Source organism: Neodiprion lecontei, chromosome 3 (genome assembly GCF_021901455.1).
Source record: "Neodiprion lecontei isolate iyNeoLeco1 chromosome 3, iyNeoLeco1.1, whole genome shotgun sequence".
Classification (NCBI taxonomy): Eukaryota; Metazoa; Arthropoda; class Insecta; order Hymenoptera; family Diprionidae; genus Neodiprion; species Neodiprion lecontei.
The window spans coordinates 33,700,437-33,719,175 of NC_060262.1; the positions used below are offsets into that span (position 1 = coordinate 33,700,437).

At 34.7% G+C, this 18,739-nt stretch overlaps 3 protein-coding genes across 5 annotated transcripts; 1 reads left to right on the forward strand and 2 right to left on the reverse strand.

Moving 5' to 3' along the window:
- Positions 1–1,912: 1,912 nt before the first annotated feature.
- LOC107223174 (serine/arginine-rich splicing factor 1A) lies at positions 1,913–6,809 on the reverse strand. The gene is made up of 4 exons (XM_015662783.2): positions 6,524–6,809; positions 4,507–4,900; positions 3,908–4,102; positions 1,913–2,893 (listed from the first exon to the last, which is right to left on the reverse strand). Exons 1-3 carry the CDS (start codon positions 6,691–6,693, stop codon positions 3,911–3,913), a joined length of 756 nt encoding a protein of 251 aa, XP_015518269.1. The 5' UTR covers positions 6,694–6,809; the 3' UTR covers positions 1,913–2,893; positions 3,908–3,910.
- Positions 6,810–7,685: 876 nt separating this feature from the next.
- LOC107223183 (dynein light chain 2, cytoplasmic) lies at positions 7,686–12,198 on the forward strand. 3 transcript variants are annotated; one of them, XM_015662795.2, is made up of 3 exons: positions 7,686–7,865; positions 9,645–9,762; positions 10,465–12,198. In XM_015662795.2, the coding sequence occupies exons 2-3, from the start codon at positions 9,655–9,657 to the stop codon at positions 10,624–10,626; spliced, it is 270 nt and encodes an 89-aa protein (XP_015518281.1). In that variant the 5' UTR covers positions 7,686–7,865; positions 9,645–9,654; the 3' UTR covers positions 10,627–12,198. The 3 variants fall into 3 exon arrangements, with proteins under 3 accessions (XP_015518281.1, XP_046589432.1, XP_046589430.1); XM_046733476.1 differs by lacking the exon at positions 7,686–7,865 and adding an exon at positions 8,166–8,267; XM_046733474.1 differs by lacking the exon at positions 7,686–7,865 and adding an exon at positions 8,218–8,239.
- Positions 12,199–14,293: 2,095 nt separating this feature from the next.
- On the reverse strand, positions 14,294–18,727 carry LOC107223184 (2-methoxy-6-polyprenyl-1,4-benzoquinol methylase, mitochondrial). The gene is made up of 5 exons (XM_015662796.2): positions 18,503–18,727; positions 17,818–18,230; positions 17,131–17,219; positions 14,742–14,865; positions 14,294–14,524 (listed from the first exon to the last, which is right to left on the reverse strand). The coding sequence occupies exons 1-5, from the start codon at positions 18,687–18,689 to the stop codon at positions 14,435–14,437; spliced, it is 903 nt and encodes a 300-aa protein (XP_015518282.1). The 5' UTR covers positions 18,690–18,727; the 3' UTR covers positions 14,294–14,434.
- Positions 18,728–18,739: the final 12 nt, after the last annotated feature.

The window sequence follows — 18,739 nt, forward strand, 5'->3', positions numbered from 1 at the left end:
ATATATGTGTATATACACGCAGTTAGAGAAACTCATCCAGTGAGTAGAGTTCCTGCTAAGTACTGGACGTGTGTTAGTTAATGGATAGATCAACTTGAATGCATTCAGCCAATGAATGGAAAGATAATTAGGAGGTGTTCAAAGAAGACGACAGAAGGGAATAAAGCAAGGCATGCAAAAAGCGAACATGGAAAGTACCTCAGTTTCAAAACTGGTGTACAAGTACCTTATAAATAGCCATCCAATCCTTTTGACTCCATTAAAAATGATTTCCAACTATTCTGTAATGATCCTGAACCTTTCCTCCTAAGCGACTGCAAGTCCGAATCCAACCTAGAGCATTCCATGAACCCTATGCGGTGAGGCGCGTTCCTCATTCATGTCTCATGTAATTGAAACTGATCGAAATATGAATCCTTCTGCCAAATATCCTGTCCCATCCACTTGACAAGTCCAAATGGTATGTATTATATTATCCATTGAATTTATCCAGATCGCAGAATCCTCCATGCGTAATAATCAATCCCGCGAGGCTTCTGAATCCCAATAAATTCCAGTCCTGTCCATCTCCCTGTTCCTTTCGCAGCAGATATATTTTCGCGGTATCCAAATCCACAAAAAACTATAGTCCGTTCACGTCAAAAGAAGAAAGTCTCAATTAAGTGAAATCCTCTTCTTTCCGTTTTGCATTTCTTTTAAATATAAATGATGCGAATATTAAACACTGGTATTTATATGTTTTAATAAGTTCGAAGTATATCGTTAAAAGTGTGATTTAAACATTTTTAGTTTAACCAAAGTATAGCATTGTTGAAGTCAAACAAAAACCGATAAAATTGGCATTAATAGAACTGTTCTTGTTGAAGCTTCTCTGTTTATGATATCAGATTCCTGAGATAGAAAAACAACTTTGAAGCAAAATAATATTCCAATGATGTTAAAGTTCAAAATATAATTATATACAACTATCCATGTATTTTTTGAGATGATTGCATAGTTAATGTATAGACCTTTAGATTGATTCTAACACATTCGAGACCAGGAGTGTAGTTGGCTATAACTTGTTTAACATAGTATGCAGAATGTTTCATAATCAATCCAAGGGTTTAAACAACATTTTGTTAGCACTAACTATTTTTCTCTAAATTTGAGCAATCGTACTAATAGTAATCATACTAATATCAATTACTAATGCAAAGTATTACTATATATCAGAGAGAAATGCAAAAAGATGATCATAATAATGTAAGAATGGTGTGGTACTTTATTTTAATTGATGCCTGGATATAAAACTCCTGGGTATAAGCTACAGAAAAAAAATGTGATTTATTGAAGAACTTTGATTGGTAGTGAAAGATGTTTCAATATTGACACATGGATATTTACCACTCACAAATTTTTCAGCTTGAAACAAAAAAAAAAAAAATAATAAAACTTAAATGAAATGAATATGCATATGAATTTTTAAAGAACAAATCATCTCAACTTGATACATTAAAACATGGTATATGTTCTTGATGTTTTAGCCACGTTTAAAAATATTATTAAATTTCTACACTGAAGTGTTTGTGGATGGACGTGAACAGACTGTAATTTAGGAAGAAAAAAGGAAGAAACACGAAAAAAACCACGTCAATTTCACGGAGTTTTCAATGGACTTGCCAATGTGTATCAGCTTGAATCCAATCCCAGCTAATCGATAATCCTCGAATCGAATATATCCTTGCTTGAGGATCGCGTTCCTGAATTTCCTCTTGTCCAAATTTATCCTTAATCCTGATTATCCTCACTGCGACTTATCTTTAATCCGCTTAAATTTATGCTCCATACAAATCCATCCAAAATGCATTCCATCCCATCCCATCGTCAAGTATGAACGAAGCATTATATCCATCCAAGAAGTAACATCGTGTAGTTTCTCAGTTTTTCATTCATTGTGTTACAATCCAATCCAATATACAAAAGAAGAAAAAATACATTAGTTTCTTGATACAATAATAGATAATCGATATCAGATTCGAAACTTTAAACCCCAAACGCGTATTCTGCAATCCCTAAGCGATTGTAACGACAACAGGAATGAATCTTTGTATTTCTTTCGAATTATGAACACATATTAACTCTGTAATAGAATTAAATATATTTTAAAATACAATGAAAATACGTTATAGGCTATTCCTCTGTTGCAATCGAAGGAATCGCTTCAAGATTCAGATAACATATAATTGGTGTGAAATCGTTTTGCGACGAGTTGTGTAAGGAACATTGCTGAATTTGAGCATGCAACTCTGACCTATGACTCGTATATACAATTGATAATATTCTCAAAGGAATGGATATTTTACTTAAACATTTATAATATGTAATACATGTAAATATATTCAGATGTTCCCATTGGTAAAAATATTTATAATATTCAGAGCCTCTTTGCATTATCGACTCAGAGCGAAAGCTTATAAATATGTGTGCAGTTAGAAAATCTTTTCACATTTACATCTTTTAAGCACAGGATTGAGTTATCCATCAAAGACTTATAGAAATGGATTGGTGGTTTTAATAATGCAGGAGAATACGTTTTACTTTCTGCATAAGCTTTAAAATGACTATACTTTGTGGTTTGCCACGTATATGCTTTGAAAAAGTGTTTTTCACAATCCATTTTCATAAGTGTTAAGACTTATGAATACTGAAACTTGTCTGTTGCAGATAGTTTTCTCATTAAAAGTTATAAACGTATTAAACATAAGGTGGGAGATGACGCGGTGTACAGCATGTTATGAGTAAAAAGATGCAGTGGGGTTGTCAGCGCAATGTCTCGCAATGCTCATGATCACCAAATCATTGTTCTCATATTTGGCTACCATGAGGTCTCATCTGACAAAGATCTGTTATCCTGCAATAATAATTATGGCTTAAAACAATTTTTATGGGCAAAAAATAAAACATTAAATCACGCGTTGATCCGTATTTGTAGATGATAATGATATATCACGTCATATTTGTTGTGAATTGCGAATTTTACGCCAGCTCCGGATCTACAATCCTATCCCTGATCTAGCTGATAATGATAATTAATCGGGATTGCAAACATTATTCCTTTACATGGGCATAGTAAAGAATATGCACATGTGCGCATTTTAATATTATGGTACCAAGAAATGGAACGAAGACTTTATGTAATATTCCAAGAAATTGCAGATTGATTTGATAAAACAATAGTGGTACAGAATTATTCGACATATCGAATATTACTCACGATGTATATTCAAAAATTTCGGCAATCACTATAGGTTTCGGTGACGATTCATATCTTGTATCAAAGCACTATTATGTTTAAAAAAATGTGGCCGTTAAAGATGTTTTCCTTGAACTTTTGTAATTGTCTAGTTCAATTGGTACAAATTTATTTGAGTAAACCGAACACTGTTAACTTTACAGACATTATGCATGAAAAGCTATTTCAATATCAGAACATCAACCACAATTGACAATTAATAAAACTGATTAGGTTTAACTTGTAGAAAAAAAGTGATGCAATTCACAACAAGTATAATGATAGTATTCAATTCCTTTCAATTTTTCGATGCCAAAAACTTGTCAAGATTTCCCTCTGAAGTGATCAAGAAAGGGATGAAAAATTATTAGGAAAAAGAATCATGTTTATCAAAGACTGTGAAAAATCTTATGTTACACTGCACCTGTGATCGTATGTATTACACAGGTAACAACATACTTGTCAATTATGCAACGACAACCTGAATACAGTTTGTAAAATACAATTTACAATTCATTCAGCCAAGATAAATGTCTTTAGTGAGTCAAAGCAGTGAAAACGAAATTCGGCAAGGCATGAGTGGTTGAAAAATCACTCATATTATCACTGAGGTTATATAGTATTGATACGTACACACTAATCGTATGAGCGAGACCTGGAGCGTGAGCGTGACCGCGAGTAGTTGCGACGCAATGGCGAATAGGTAGGAGAACCACGACGACGTGGACTGTAACTCCTCGAACGAGTACGTCCTCTCTCTCGATCTTCACTGCGGCCGCGATCTCCACTGCTGTGGTCTTCTTTGACACGAATGTATGCAACTTCACCCTGAGAATTGGGATAAAAAGTTAACGTGACAGTCACAAGAAATAAGACATTTACGATCATTGTTTAAATAATAATATATTTGAAAAATGCTGAAGTAGTGAGAAACTGTTGTGGCTAAGGCATGTATTAATATTGAGGCAAACAAAATTTATTGTAATTGTCATGAAATAAGGTGCAATCCTTCAAAAAATTTTAGGCCAATTCAATTACTGCAATATTTTTACCTGCAGTACATTAAAAATTAACTTAAATCGATAAGCTAGAATTTTCAGTTTTAGAAAATTACATTTTTTCAATGTCTAGTTTGTCATTTACAGAAGAGAAAATATGTCTGTGATATGGAAAAAGATAGTTCAGTTAATTGCACTCCACTAAATAATTACAAATAAACATAGAAGTTGTACCTCATGCGATCTGAACCTGGAGTCATCTAATTTTTTGACCGCATACTTCATGTCTTCGTAACGTAGAAACTCAACGACACCAGTCCCATCTTTGTAGACATCTGCAAAGCAAACGTCACCTGCTTCGCGCATGTGGTCTTTGAGATCCTGCCAGCTTCCCGAGGATGGCAACCCCGTAACCAATACTCTATACTGAGATCGACGAGCCGGAGGACCACGGCCTCTAGAATTGCTCATTTCACCTCTGCCACCTCTACCGCCACTATCACCACCTCCTGCACCACGTCCCCCGCGAAAGTTGTTACTTGGTCCCCCACCCCTGGGAAATTCTACTCTCAACCTATAGCCATCATAGTCATAACCATCTCTAGCATGTACTGCATCTTCGGCATCCCTGTAATTTCAATATAAACATCTTTACTTATTTGTTTATTTTTATTCATTTGATCAAAATGTTTCAGGTGAAGTTTACTGAAGCTGTGTAACTTAAAATTAGTTCACATCATATATGAAATTGGTTTGCAACATGAAACTATCATTCTACAATATGAACTGAATATCTTCGAAAAGATTAGTCAACTATTGGAGATACTTTGAGCCTACAAAAGACACTGTCAAGAAGTCAGATTGTTAGAAATTCCTAATCGCCAAACTCTGCAAAATTTGTAGTAACTTTGAAAAAAACTTTTGCCTAGCTATTTATGCTGTCCAACTGAATGAAATTGAAGACTGATTTACATGACAGCTAGTAAGGTTTACTGTTAAAAAATCTACAATCTTTTTTTAAAAAAATCATGTTTTACTACTCCTCATCAACTATGCAAATCTTGATTCCGAGTAGAACCTGTTTTGTATCATAAAATATATCTGAAACAGTCTTGAGTTTCGATAAACTGCAAGTCGGAGAACCAAAACCTGCAGTTTTTTGATTTTTCTTGTTTTTTTTTTTTTTTTATTTTATTTATTCATTTTTTATTTTTTTGTCGAGTTTTTATAATGTTTGATCTGTTCAGTAAAATTCCTTGATATTTCCCAATTATGCTGTCTTGTAAAAACTATAGGATGCGCAAAGTTAATAATTCAGTAACCTTGCAAAACTTGTATTTTTTAGGTCAGTGTGGCTTGTTGCACTATAAAGTAACCAGACGCACATCCAGAATTTTTGGCTGAGAGGTTAGCAGACTACGTATTTGGAGTGATATGTAATTCACTTTATAGATGGAATAGACCCTGAGTTTTTACATACAGAATAACAACTATAACAGCAGCATGGTTGGTAGCCACAAACTGGCAGCGAAATCATAACCCAGTGTGTGTTGGGGTTTCGGATGACAACGCAATACAATAATTTATCAAGCCCGTAGCAAAAGTATGATGAAGGTCGAACTTCTTTCAAAAAATAAGACACAGAAAGTTCTATGGCCCAAAGTCTCAAACCCAAGCTTGCCAGTTCACTGCTCCAGAGCCTTAGCCACTGCGCCACCTGCTCGCTCAAGGATGGAATATACCCGAAAGTATTTTGCTATAAAGCCGTGAAATTTCTCGACTGCCAATCTTGCCGTCATTTACATCCACTGACTGCCAGTGCCTAGATACTGTGGGCTTTAATTGATGTAAAGTTTGAATACAGTCATATGTAATTTCCATTCAAATGTGCGCTCGGTGTAACAAGTTTCACAGTGACTTCTGCAAGCTATGCAATATGCATGAACTCTCATCCGCTAAAACGATTAAGCACAATTTAACTTTAAAGTATCGCCGTGTATTTGTGCATAAATGCGGATACGTGTTAATAGACGTAATTCGCTCATGAATTCAAATGGTTGGTAAATTTGTGGTTGCTATCAAAAATAGATCACGCAATGTAAGTACAAGGTTACGTTGCATAGGCCTAGAGATGAGCATGATTATTAGCGACAAGGGCGGAATAGAGCGCGCTGAGCATAATATGCGATAAACAAGTATGCCCAACACCCGTATGTTAACCTAACAGGTAGAAACGCAAAAAAATACGTACCTTGGGTCGTCGAACTCAACGAAGGCGAATGGCGGCCCCCTACGATTTTTCAAGTCAACAAAGGTAACTTTACCAAATTTGTAGAAAAGATCCTGAATGTCTTTGGTACGAATATCTGGTGGTAAATTTCCCACGTAAATCCTACACTCGTTCCTACCACCGTGAGACATCTTGATTAAACGGAATAACTAACAGAGTCTAGTTAATCATCAAATGCAACAGTGACGATATTTGCGCCTTAATTGTTCACGGCCGCTGCTTCACTCTTAGTGGAACAAACAAGATGGCGTGGCCCGGTCACAGTTCGGAAGCGGATACTTTAATTGATTTGACTAGTCTTTTTGAATTGGTTTAATTAAAACTGAGAAGAGAAAGATTCTTGTGAATAACAAAAAATTAATCATTATTCATGGGTTGAAGATTTTTCAACTTATTTTCAATGCTACAAACCCGAGAGGGAGCTTTGATTTCAGTTACAGATGTTGATTTGACGGTGACCAATTGTTGCAAGTACGATGTTTTTGTAGTTTTCATTTCACTCCGTACATATATATTCAGGAGAAAAAAATCAATCACTTATGCTTTGATAAACGGAAAAAGGACATATAAATAAAAGCAAGCTGGTGATTGTCAAAGATACGCACGTTACCGTGACGGTTTATTTATATCCGATCCTGAAATTTGTGAAGTCACTATTGAGTCTTAAAAAAATTTTCGTTTTTCCAGAAATTACAGTAGGTAAGTTTAGATATTTGATTACACATGTTACCGTACGAATCCCTCGTTAACGTATCCCATCCCATTTTCTTTTCATGAACTCTAATATTTTACCGTCAATATACTAAATTTCACAATAATCGCTAGGCTTGGAGGCGTATGTTGCATTATGTTTTCATTACGTACAATATTAATTGGAACAAGCCAAAATTCCCTGCTGCTGGTGTATATTCGACTTAAAATGGTGAATAAAGAAAAAATAAGTCCGCAAAACTAACAATTTGAACAATAACAAGAAATGATGTGATATTTCTCGCTGCGGGTGTAATAATGTTTGAATAACGTTTGAATGCGTCATCGGTATCCCTTCTTGCGCGGGCTGTACGACGCAAGGCATGCCGGGTTGATAGAGGACCCTGATAGAAGACCCTACACCTCGACCAATCAGGGTCGAGATACGTTGAGGTACAATCTTCAACCCGTGAAGGGATTTTTGGTGTTTGGCTCGAGCGCGGAAAAATCGCGGAGTAAATTCGGTTTGCCGCGGTAAACTGTGTGAAACGTAATCGAAAGAGCCTCAAGTGTTTGCCAGAATATAAACTAGCTGAGTGTAGCTTTTTAAAAGGTATGTTAACAGCTACTTTACGAAATATTTCGGTTTCAAACGGTCGGGGGGGCAATGATCTTACTGTCAAGTTTGGCTTTCGTTGGCGGTCTCTATATCACCCATTACGTATTCGCGAATATTAAACATGACATATATTCGTTACCAATTACAATTCTATCACTCGTTATTCTCGATCGCGTGCCGATCCTGCGACATATTTTCTTATCGATAAAACAATACCCGTCCCGCGCTTCTCCTCGCGCTTCGCCGTCGCTCCCGCCCGCTTATATTAACCGAGCCTCTTCTGCTGCTGGCGATCTGGCATCTGGTATTGACATGCCGGTATTTGACGTTCACGCCACTGTCAAAATCGCGCGTGTTCTACCTCCGAGGTTCATTTAAAATTAATTCGTATATTAGGTGCGAAACCTCACAAATTACACCTTACTCTCCAAAATTCGTTGTTTTCGTTTCCATAATCTCATCTTCTTTCGTTTGTGCGATTTAGTATATTTCATCTGAGTGCATAGCCCTAAATTTATACTCTGAATCACTCATGTCGATCAAGTAGCTCCAAAATTTACGTGTCTATTGTAATTACGTATCAGACACCCCACTGGTTACTGTCGATGTGCAGTCGAAACTGTATTTCAACCTGCCAACTGAACAAAGTATTTACTCGAGGTGGTGAGACAGAGTTTATTACTATTTTTGTAGCACATATTCAAAGTCTTGTGGCAAGTTGATATATTTTTTTTTCTGCTTACAAATCTTTCAAGTGCTGCTACTGTTGGTTAATTTTCCAAAGGGTACTTTAACGCTGTTTGCGACTTGACAATATTAACCACTGACGAGTATCTGAAAGCTTTTCACTCACTTTTTTCTCAGCAGAATCTTTTACAAAATTTAGAATTATCTTTTTATCACAAAATGAGCAAATGAAATTTTTCTAGTTTACCATGATTGCTATCTATTGAGAAAAGTATTTTACTTTTTTTTTTGTTGGACGTCCTAAAATATCTTGTGGAAAAATTAATGCATCGACTTATAGTTTTGTATAATGCACATGAGCACCCATTAGAATGACGATAAACATGAGAAGGCAGCATAAGAGATAAAATTTTAATTGTATGCTTTGCAAAGATAATAATTCACATTGGCCTACCACCTTGAGAATATTTTGCACTTGAGAACCGGCTCATAAAATTGTAAAAACAGATGCAAAATTTGGAATGTTTATTATTGGTAAAACAAGATACGTACTAGATTATTTGAAACAGTAGGGATTTATTTTATACTCTTGGGCATCTGCTCGTTTTTTTTTTTCTGTTTTCTGATTAATTTTCCACATACCAACTAAATGCATAGTGTGGAACGAATGTTTCACTCATTTTGCTACAAACTTGACAAGAATACCAAACAACATGAATATTACAGCTGATTGTAAATATGAAATATTTTTGAAAGAGTAGCCAACTAGAAAGTTTAATATCTAAGGAATCGTGAAAACTTATGAACATCAACATTGACTGATAAATTTCAATGTAAATATGTCCAAAAATAATTAACTTTGAAATTTGGGTCCATTTCTTCTCACTTTCATTTCTAATAATCCCAGCGCAGGTGTTATTTCAATGAATTATTTAATCGTCAGTAATCCATTATATAGCAATCAGTTGATTTATTAATACCGAGTAATTAATCGTCTTTGAACATGGTTTACATGCAAGGTTTCAGACAAATACCTATCGGGCCATCATTCTTATCTTGAGAAAAACGTTTCATTGCTGTTTTCAGACCAAACAAGATGTCAGACCGTAAGGCTGTGATCAAAAATGCTGACATGTCCGAGGAGATGCAACAGGACGCTGTGGACTGCGCCACTCAGGCCCTCGAGAAGTTTAATATTGAAAAGGTGAGGGAATTGACTCACAAATTAATTTTTCAAGTGTTCTGAATCTATTTTCTGTGCTCAATTTTTTTCTTTAATCGTCAATAATGTTTATTGAACATTTGAGTAATTGACTGCTACTTACGATAACCTGACATTTCTTTTTGTCATTACTATCGAAAACTAGAAGTACGAATACTAATTAATGCGCTTTGGGGTTCACTTGGGTGCGAAAGTTCGATAACAGCTTGTCCTAAGCTATTTTGATCTGTCTAAATATAGAGATTAACATGTCTCCCGGAAGTTTCTTAAGGTGTCCTAATAATGGAAGCGTTACGCAAATGAGAGGAAGTTTTTGTTAGTTAATTAAGATAATGACGATATAGTAACCTTAATAAAGCAAACGCTGCAAAAGCAACGTGAATGTTACGTATAATATCTATATTTTGAATTAGCCATTGCAAAAGTGACATATTTCATACTCATATTTGAAGACATGTTACCAATCCATCTTGTCAAATCTGCCTTCATATTTCAAAAGTACAAATTAGGAGTTGCTCACATTTAACATTACTTGTTGTTAATCTCGAAATTTCTCTGATTATTATTCTGGGAGGTGGGTTTTCTTGAAGAAATCGTGTATATACCCCTATAATATTACTTATAACTTGATTTGGTATTTTGATGAATATTTAATAATAAACCTCATGTTTTGGTGTGTTATAGGATATTGCAGCTTTCATAAAGAAGGAGTTTGACAAAAAATATAATCCCACGTGGCATTGTATCGTTGGACGTAACTTTGGTAGCTATGTGACGCACGAAACAAGACATTTCATCTATTTTTATTTGGGCCAGGTAGCCATTCTTCTTTTCAAGAGCGGATAAGCTGGATTCTATCCTCTGTACTATCCCCCTTCCCCCTTCAATCGCTATGTCATCTGAGAAATTAAATTGTATTACATATACAAATATATGATAAGAACTGATTTCAATAAAAAAAAAGGTAAAGGAGGGTCCTGAAAGATGGCATATATGACGCAACAATCTCGTTTGTTCTCCAATTGCGTATTGGACAACAATATATGGACTAAAATATAAATCTATTTGTGTAGAGAATCTAAGGGTTGGGGGACATATAAAAATATTGACATACTACCTTACACGTTGAAATGTATTGCGTATGCCAAGAAAAAAAAAACAAAAAACTTTGTTGTGTTCTTGTTTCTATTAGGTATATACTACGTGTAATCAGACCTTACTCGTGATAATGTACAGTTACTCAGGGTTCTCCACCTTATGTTCATCGTTGCAGTTTGGTACTGCGTTATTGTTCAGGATCACGAAAATGCAACGTGTTGACTAGTCTGTGTATACATTATGTCAGAAACTAGATCCCCTGGTGCTGGAAATTATCACTAGCGAACACTGATTAAGCTAATAATTACAATTTACCATAATTAACAACAAAAATTTCGAAATTTTCCCTACTTAGCCTTACCCCCTCCTCCCCCACAATGCTACACACAATGAATAATTAGTTGAATGATTTTTTTTACTTGTTTGATGACGTTTTGTTTAATATTAAGATGAAGAGGAGTATTAAAAATTTAACGTGCCGATGAAAGCATCAGATTTTTTTTTATATATATATATATACACACACATATATATATTATACATTGAATAAATATTAATTACATAACAATTGAATATCGATTTTCATAAAGAAGGAAAAGAGAAAGAACGATACTACTTAATACTATTAGAAACATTCGTGTTACTATTGTTGTATTTTGTAACTGACACTGGATTTTTCACTGGCGTTTTATCAGGGCGATGCATACTTAAAAATCAGTGGTATGTTCGGGCTCCAGAATTGCTTCAGACAATGTTTGTCTGTTCCATCGTCACTATTGATCATTCAATACTCCATACGCTAATTACACATAACATAATTAATAAATAGATTATACAAATATGCTATTTATACATAGTGCAATCCACATGCGATATTCTCTAATTCAGAATGAATCGGGTTTGCGCCCTGCAAGTAAATTATATGTGTTGCTATAAGAGTAACAACGTTTTTCCAAATTTCAGGCCTCAGCATGATTTTAATTAACCACCATCTACGCATATAGTGCGTACCTTTAGGTAATATTTTCACAACGTTGATAGCGTTGTAGGGCTTAAGGATTGCCAGAACACAAGGGCAAAAGTCAAAAAACTAGGAGAGAATTGTACCTCTTGAGTGTTTAGAAAGCATAATCTCACAATTTATTGGAAATAAGCACTTGAAACATTTATTATTATTGCTTGAATAGTTGATTAATTCATCAAGTTATTCAAATCGTAAGTCTTGCAAGTCTGGACCATTGTTGGAATCTGTGTCATTCACTTATTCATTACATTTAATATAAATTAATAATAAAGTATACTTGTTTTTTTGAAATCCAATTTCCTTTTCGTTTTTTCCTAAGTATCACTGAATTATTTGCCCCATCCTTTTACTTAAGTGTGTCACGATAAGTATATATCGTACACATTTATTATTTACATCTAGATTGGACCTAATTCTGTCATCTCCTAGCAGAAGAATTCTCCTTTGAGGAAATTATTCTCACTCTAGATCTGAAACTGTGATTCCAAATGCACAGATTCTAGTAACTAAGCTATTTCATAAATCTGAGAAAATCGATTGTTTAATGCGAAATAATGAGTAATGAGAATTGATTATAGTTATCCTACCCTAATGCCATAATGAATCATACTTTAAACCTATTTTTACTCAAACATCCACTATTTTGGGATCTGGGTGTCGCATCAAACAGCTTAGAACAAGGTGAAATAATTTTGTGACTTGAAGATTGTAAGATGCAAAATCTTTGCTTCTTCGAGTGCTATACCCTGGATATTTGCAAGTGTTGTGCTAGTTCAACAATTTTTCAATTACATTTTTATTACGAAAATCTGGAATAAATCGACAAACATAACGAAATTCTTGGCCTATGTGTTGGATAGTTATGAGTTTGTGGTTTGAAGAATTCTCTAATATCAGAAAATGCAGAACAGCACAGTACTATGGAAATACGGATTCTTCTGAATTAACTGTTGACCCGATTAATGAAGATTAAGTTGAAATAGTTTAAGTGTATCTCACACCACAGTTTCTTCCTCACTTGCATAGCAATCTCGTCAAATATTTGGAATAAGTATTATAATCCCATACACATAGCTGGAAAATGAAAGTATACTTTTCAACTTGAATGTTGGAGACTGAATCGACGTTTCTGTGTGAGAAGCGACCCATAGTCTCAAAAAACTGACGTGCCACCAGCCTAGCAATTGTACACACAATTTTTTTTTTCACCACAAGTGATTAATTATCCTTCACAATGTCGAACTTCTAAACTAGTATGACCACCTTTGTACACAGCCTGAAATAAGTTTCATTGATTTATGTCACGGATTATTCTGTGTAGCAATCATCTTGCATCCTCGCACCACCTGTATCTTGGCAATGATTACTACGTTCGCAAGTTATTAGATAGACATTTTTTCAATCTTCGTACATGCTCCAGTATTAACTAGTTTTATCAACGAGACTTGGGCGAATTTATGATGTGTCGGATACCTCATATTGGCTATTAAAGTTTAACTATGGAATCTAGCAGATAAATGCTTGACAGGCGTGTCTCAAATTTTAATATTACATAACTTTATCATATGTATAGGTATATTAATTGCATTATACAGCAAAAATTAAGATAGTGATGATATTTGACAGTAAGCATTATTGTAAGGCAAACATGAATTTCCTAGAAAAATTTTATAAAACTGGAGTGTATGCTAACTTAGCACGCTGCAATTGGATAATTGCGGTGTATTATATTCGAAATTTGGCAGGGTACAGTGATATTCAATGACAAAAACAAGACATAAAATTTATACAACTTGAGACACAGCCTTAAACAATTCCTGTGGGGGAACGGTATTAATTTAATGTTGTGGATCTCTGGATGGAATGTACTGCGTGTGTATTTACTTGTTCTATCTGAGGCTGCTGTTTTCACTACTAAATATTAATACAGTTGTCCCTGAAAGTACTCGTGATTATTATCCTGATTACATGTCCTTTTCGTGTCCTACACATGTTTTAGATAAAAATTATCAAAAACGATAACGAGCATGATAATATTCAAAGAGTTATCAGTAATTAGACTTATATTTTCATTTTTCTTGCGTAATCGTCAATGGCGGTTCCATATTTTGTAAAATTTCTTAGGTTGTTTGGAATTCAATCTAGATAGGAAAAACAGTTATAGAAAATTCTTGGAAGCTGTGAATGTTTGTAGGCCTGTGTGTAGAGGATACGAGAGTCGCCAACCTCTGAATACTTTGCAGCAGTTCGCCGTCCAATCTTGATACTTCAGACTTTGTATCAGAGGTACAGCAAGTATGAATGCCTAGAAGTAAACTCGAAGGTATGATATGAATATCCATAACTTGACATCTCTAAAATTTTAGAGATGTGTAATAAAAACGAATGTAAAACATTTCTCTGTTTATTTAATGATGCGATAACATTTTACTATTTATTACACACAATACACTAAATTATCATATAACTTTATACACGTTAGTTATTGATACATGTGTTCGTGCTGCTCATCAAGAATATATAATTAGGTAATTATAGTTTAAATCCTGAGTGTATGGCGACAATACCAAAAGTTAGATTTTCGTAATTTACTTGTCTAAATCCAGCATCCTCGATCATGTTCTGAAAGTAAATAGAATGTCACATTGTATATTATCCTTATCTTATCGGAGCTGCAGATGAGAAAAGTACATAAGAATTCGTCGCAATTGGATTCCGATTGTTCGGAGTGGGTTGCGATAAATGAACTGAATTAGATATGCAAAAACGTTTACTTCGCTTCTTAAAGGGGACCATTAAAAAACTATAAAAATAATCAGATATGCTAGTTAAAAATTACCTTAAAATCGTCTTGCCTGGGAAATTTTCTAATACTTTCAACAAGATATTGGTAAGGTTCCCACTGTCCAGCAATTAGCATGCCCATAACTGGGATCATTTGAAAGGAGTACTTGTCATAGATCCTGTGATAAAATGATAATGAATGAAGAATACAGTAAATCGCACAAATATTTTATTCTTAGATCAAATTTAAAGGACAATGCTTAGGTATGATAATGCATACCAATGCAATGGAATATTAGTGTTTGGATTCACGCAGTGTAACTTGTAAGGGGTAATCGTAAAACTGTATAAATATTGAAAAATTCAATATAGCTGCTGCGATTGTAGGTATTCACATTGATGCACTTGAAACTCAAATCTTAAATAGTCAATGGAAAACCCGTAGTCAGGTCAAGATTCCTCATTGTATCAGGTAAATATAGAATGATAATGCCTGAATCACATTTGAATAATAATTTCTGTCTCATCGGTATTGATCAAGCATAAACGTACTCTCTATTGATTTGAAAAGGAATTTGATGCTATTCTCATAACTCTCTTGCTCAAAGATGACTCAACTGAACAAGAGCAAAAATTTTCTTACGTTACACTCAAAAATCGAAACGTCGTATACTAAGTTTTTGCATCTATGGTATCTGGCATTTAGCTGAATTCAAATGCAGGTCGAACAGATTTAACTTTTTTTTTTATAGACTACCATATTATGAATTTCTACTTGCACATAAACGGGGCGCTGAGAGGGCTAACATAAACCACAGCAAACAGTTACTGTTCACAATCAGTATGACAATACAGAATTTTGAGATATGTCTTAATCAGTTCAGTATATTTCCACATTTTTTTTTCAGCTGGGAAAGAGATGACAACTGAATCAAAATTATGGGTAGAATCAGAGGACGCATATACGTATGTACTTGCTGAAGTTTAACTAAAAATTGAAATTGTCCTGTGTATGAGTATCAGGATTAAAAAAATTGTATAGGATTGAATCTGTGTAAATAATAACAAGTTTTATTCCACCGAGATGCAATCACAAAATCTCAGTCTGTGCAATCTGATACTGCACTGGAAATTACAGACAAAAGTAATCCTCACGACTGGAAATTTAATTGTGTTGTTATTCTATTCGAGATCTAAGAGTGGAAGAAAGATTTTTCATGCAGAAATATCTTTGTCAAGATTTACTTGCGATCTTATATCAATGCGATGCTGAGAGTGCAGTTTACCGTAAATTCAAAATATGCAATTCCCATATACCAGTATTTGCTCACTCAGGCAAATGCGTGAATTTTCTTAATAGCTGACAATTTTCTGGAAGTGTACTTTCACCAGTTCGAAGGATGCTACTTTCTGTTAGGGGTAGCTTGTGCGTTTGTGCTTATAAATAGAATCTGAGGATATTGATGTATCAAGGTAAACATGAAGGGGAGCCGAGATGCACCGATAGCTATAGAATGAAAATACTCTCCACTGCTGTGGAAAGCCTTAAAAATTTATGTTAAAGGTCTAGTTTATGATATGTGTGATAGAAGATTAATATATGCCAAACAATAGGACAGCTTTCCTTTACACTACAAAAATGGAAAATTGTGAGATTTTTGAATCCTTGAAACTATTGCTAAGATATTAAAAGCGCAGTGGAGGTAATTTTTAGCTGTAATTGCGTGAAAAAACAAATGGTAGATGAAATTGCATAAAGCTTCGTTAAAACTTGAATATACACATGTAAAGACAAATCACAGAAGAACAACATTTCACGTTTGGCAATAAGGCGAGTATAAGGGGATTTCTTCAATATGTGCTTCATTTTTTCAAAACATGGAACGTTTCATTGAGTCCCAAAACTTGCATCAAGGCAGTAGTCTGTTTCATCTGCAATATACCCGACTTGCTATAGAAATTAAGTTAACTCCACGAGTTGAGTAAATCAATACACATGCAGTAGCAGTCTTCCCACCCTTAAGCTTTACATCATTGGCATCCTAACATTAACTACGGATATTTTTTAACAGTATATCACCTGAAGAAACATGGTATTGAAAGACAGAGAAAATTAAAGATGTTATTTGACCCTCAGTACTTCACTTTTACAAAAAATAACTATCGAATTTTTGTACTGAGTAAACCAGTTGATGATAAGTTGATGGAAGTCTATCAACTGATTTTCAGAAAAAGTTACACTAACGAAACATTGCATAATAGATTTAGACTCACAAATCGTAAATTCGTGTCATGGTACATTCATCTTGAAATAATAACGAAAATTATTTCCTCTTGTTGATTCAGAATTATCATATGTAATATCACTTTACTGTATCAATTGTAAAACTATCATAATTGAATTTACTAACACTTCACATGAAAGACAAGCCATTATTTCATACCATTGCAATGCCTCGTTATTCAATTGGCTGAACTCAAGGCACAAGAAACGTCCACCTGGCTGGAGAACTCTATAAGCTTCGGCGAGTACCTGGAATGTAACGGATACTCATATTGAGATATATTTACTAGTTACATGATTCATATTTCCAAGCCACTTTCAAAGCTGGAGTATATGTAGTTTGAGGGTATATTGGCTTCTTGTAAAAGCCGTTATTGCAATTTGCATATTAACGAAGCATCCTCTGATTCCTTGCATTATTTTCTTGCATATTTTCAATAATCTTTTCTACATTCTCTATTTTCATGGCATTCTGCAATCTTTGCAAAAGTAACGTATTGTATCCAATACCCATATCTTATCATAAGAAAAATTGCTTAAATGTACAGTTCATTTTTCTGTAAACATAGCTTTCACTCAATTTATAGTAATACATATTCTAGATCTAACAGAATTTCGTTTACAGTGTACAGTTTTGAAGGATATTTAAGTTAAGTAGCCACTAAGACCAGTGTTATATAAATAGCTAAATTTTGATTCAAACAAGCGTGTAATGCGTACTGGCAGATTATTTTTCAATAAGGAAAACGTGCGTAGCGTTGTAAATTCATTGAGGAAACGAATCATGGTCGTCTAAGTTTTACACAAATATATTGAGAATAATCTTCCTCTAAATGCTTGTTCTTACATTTTCGACATGCGTGACGTTTCTAATCCCAAAGGCAATAGTGTAGGCTGTAAAAGAATCATTGGCAAAAGGTAGTTTCTCGGCGTCACCTTGTTTCCAGGCGATGTCGTAGCCTTTGTCAACAGTCCATCCTTGTTTTTCAGCTCTAGCTTTGCCAACATCCAACATTGCCTCATTTATGTCGCACACAGTCACATGGCTTTGCAAATTTTTTGGGTTTCTCGTATTTTTCAAGTAATTTAAATATCGGAAAGTTATGTCACCCGTGCCGCCAGCTACATCCAACAATTTCGTACCGTGTGTCGGTCCCAAGCGTTGGATGAAAATATCTTTCCACACTCGATGAATACCGAGACTCATTGCATCGTTCATCACGTCGTATGACCCAGCAACGTTTTCAAACACAGCATGAACTGCAATATAAAGCAACGTTCAATAGCAAACTAACAATAACTTTAATCTGCAAATCAAAAACACTATTGTAGTTTTGTAATGAGTCTGCGGTAATCTGTAATTCTTTTCAGATATATTTTCAAAGGAAAAAGGTAACGAGTAGAATTTGCAAATGATTTCATGCGAAGTGTATGTACTTCGTCTAGCCCGTCCCAATCAATGAAAACAATTAAAATATACACAGAAATCTTGTATTAAATCGTAAACATCGAAGGTTACGACCTAACCTTACCTTTTTTCGCTTTTTCATTTTCTTTGACAGTTTGATAGCCAAAATGTGTTTCTCTGCTCTCATCTTCGTCGTTTTTTTTTTCACTATAAGCTGAACTTCGCTGGGAAGACGTAACGCTGAATCGCCGGTTGGCAAAGCTCTTGCCTGTCCTTGCTAACCTAAAATTGATACATTTGGAGAGCGCCATATTTACGTCAAAGCGATATATGTCGATAGGGTCAAGGACGATCAGGCCGA

Coding starts and splice junctions, on each gene's coding strand:
- LOC107223174 (XM_015662783.2), bottom strand. CDS start 6,693: ATGTCTCACGGTGGTAGGAACGAGTGTAGGATTTACGTGGGAAATTTA. Junction 4,901..6,523: donor GTTGAGTTCGACGACCCAAG/GTACGTATTTTT, acceptor TTGAAATTACAG/GGATGCCGAAGATGCAGTAC. Junction 4,103..4,506: donor CCAGGTTCAGATCGCATGAG/GTACAACTTCTA, acceptor CCCAATTCTCAG/GGTGAAGTTGCATACATTCG.
- LOC107223183 (XM_015662795.2), top strand. CDS start 9,655: ATGTCAGACCGTAAGGCTGTGATCAAAAATGCTGACATGTCCGAGGAG. Junction 9,763..10,464: donor AGAAGTTTAATATTGAAAAG/GTGAGGGAATTG, acceptor GGTGTGTTATAG/GATATTGCAGCTTTCATAAA.
- LOC107223184 (XM_015662796.2), bottom strand. CDS start 18,689: ATGGCGCTCTCCAAATGTATCAATTTTAGGTTAGCAAGGACAGGCAAG. Junction 18,231..18,502: donor AAATGAAAAAGCGAAAAAAG/GTAAGGTTAGGT, acceptor TTTATATTGCAG/TTCATGCTGTGTTTGAAAAC. Junction 14,866..17,130: donor AATAACGAGGCATTGCAATG/GTATGAAATAAT, acceptor ATTTTATCACAG/GATCTATGACAAGTACTCCT.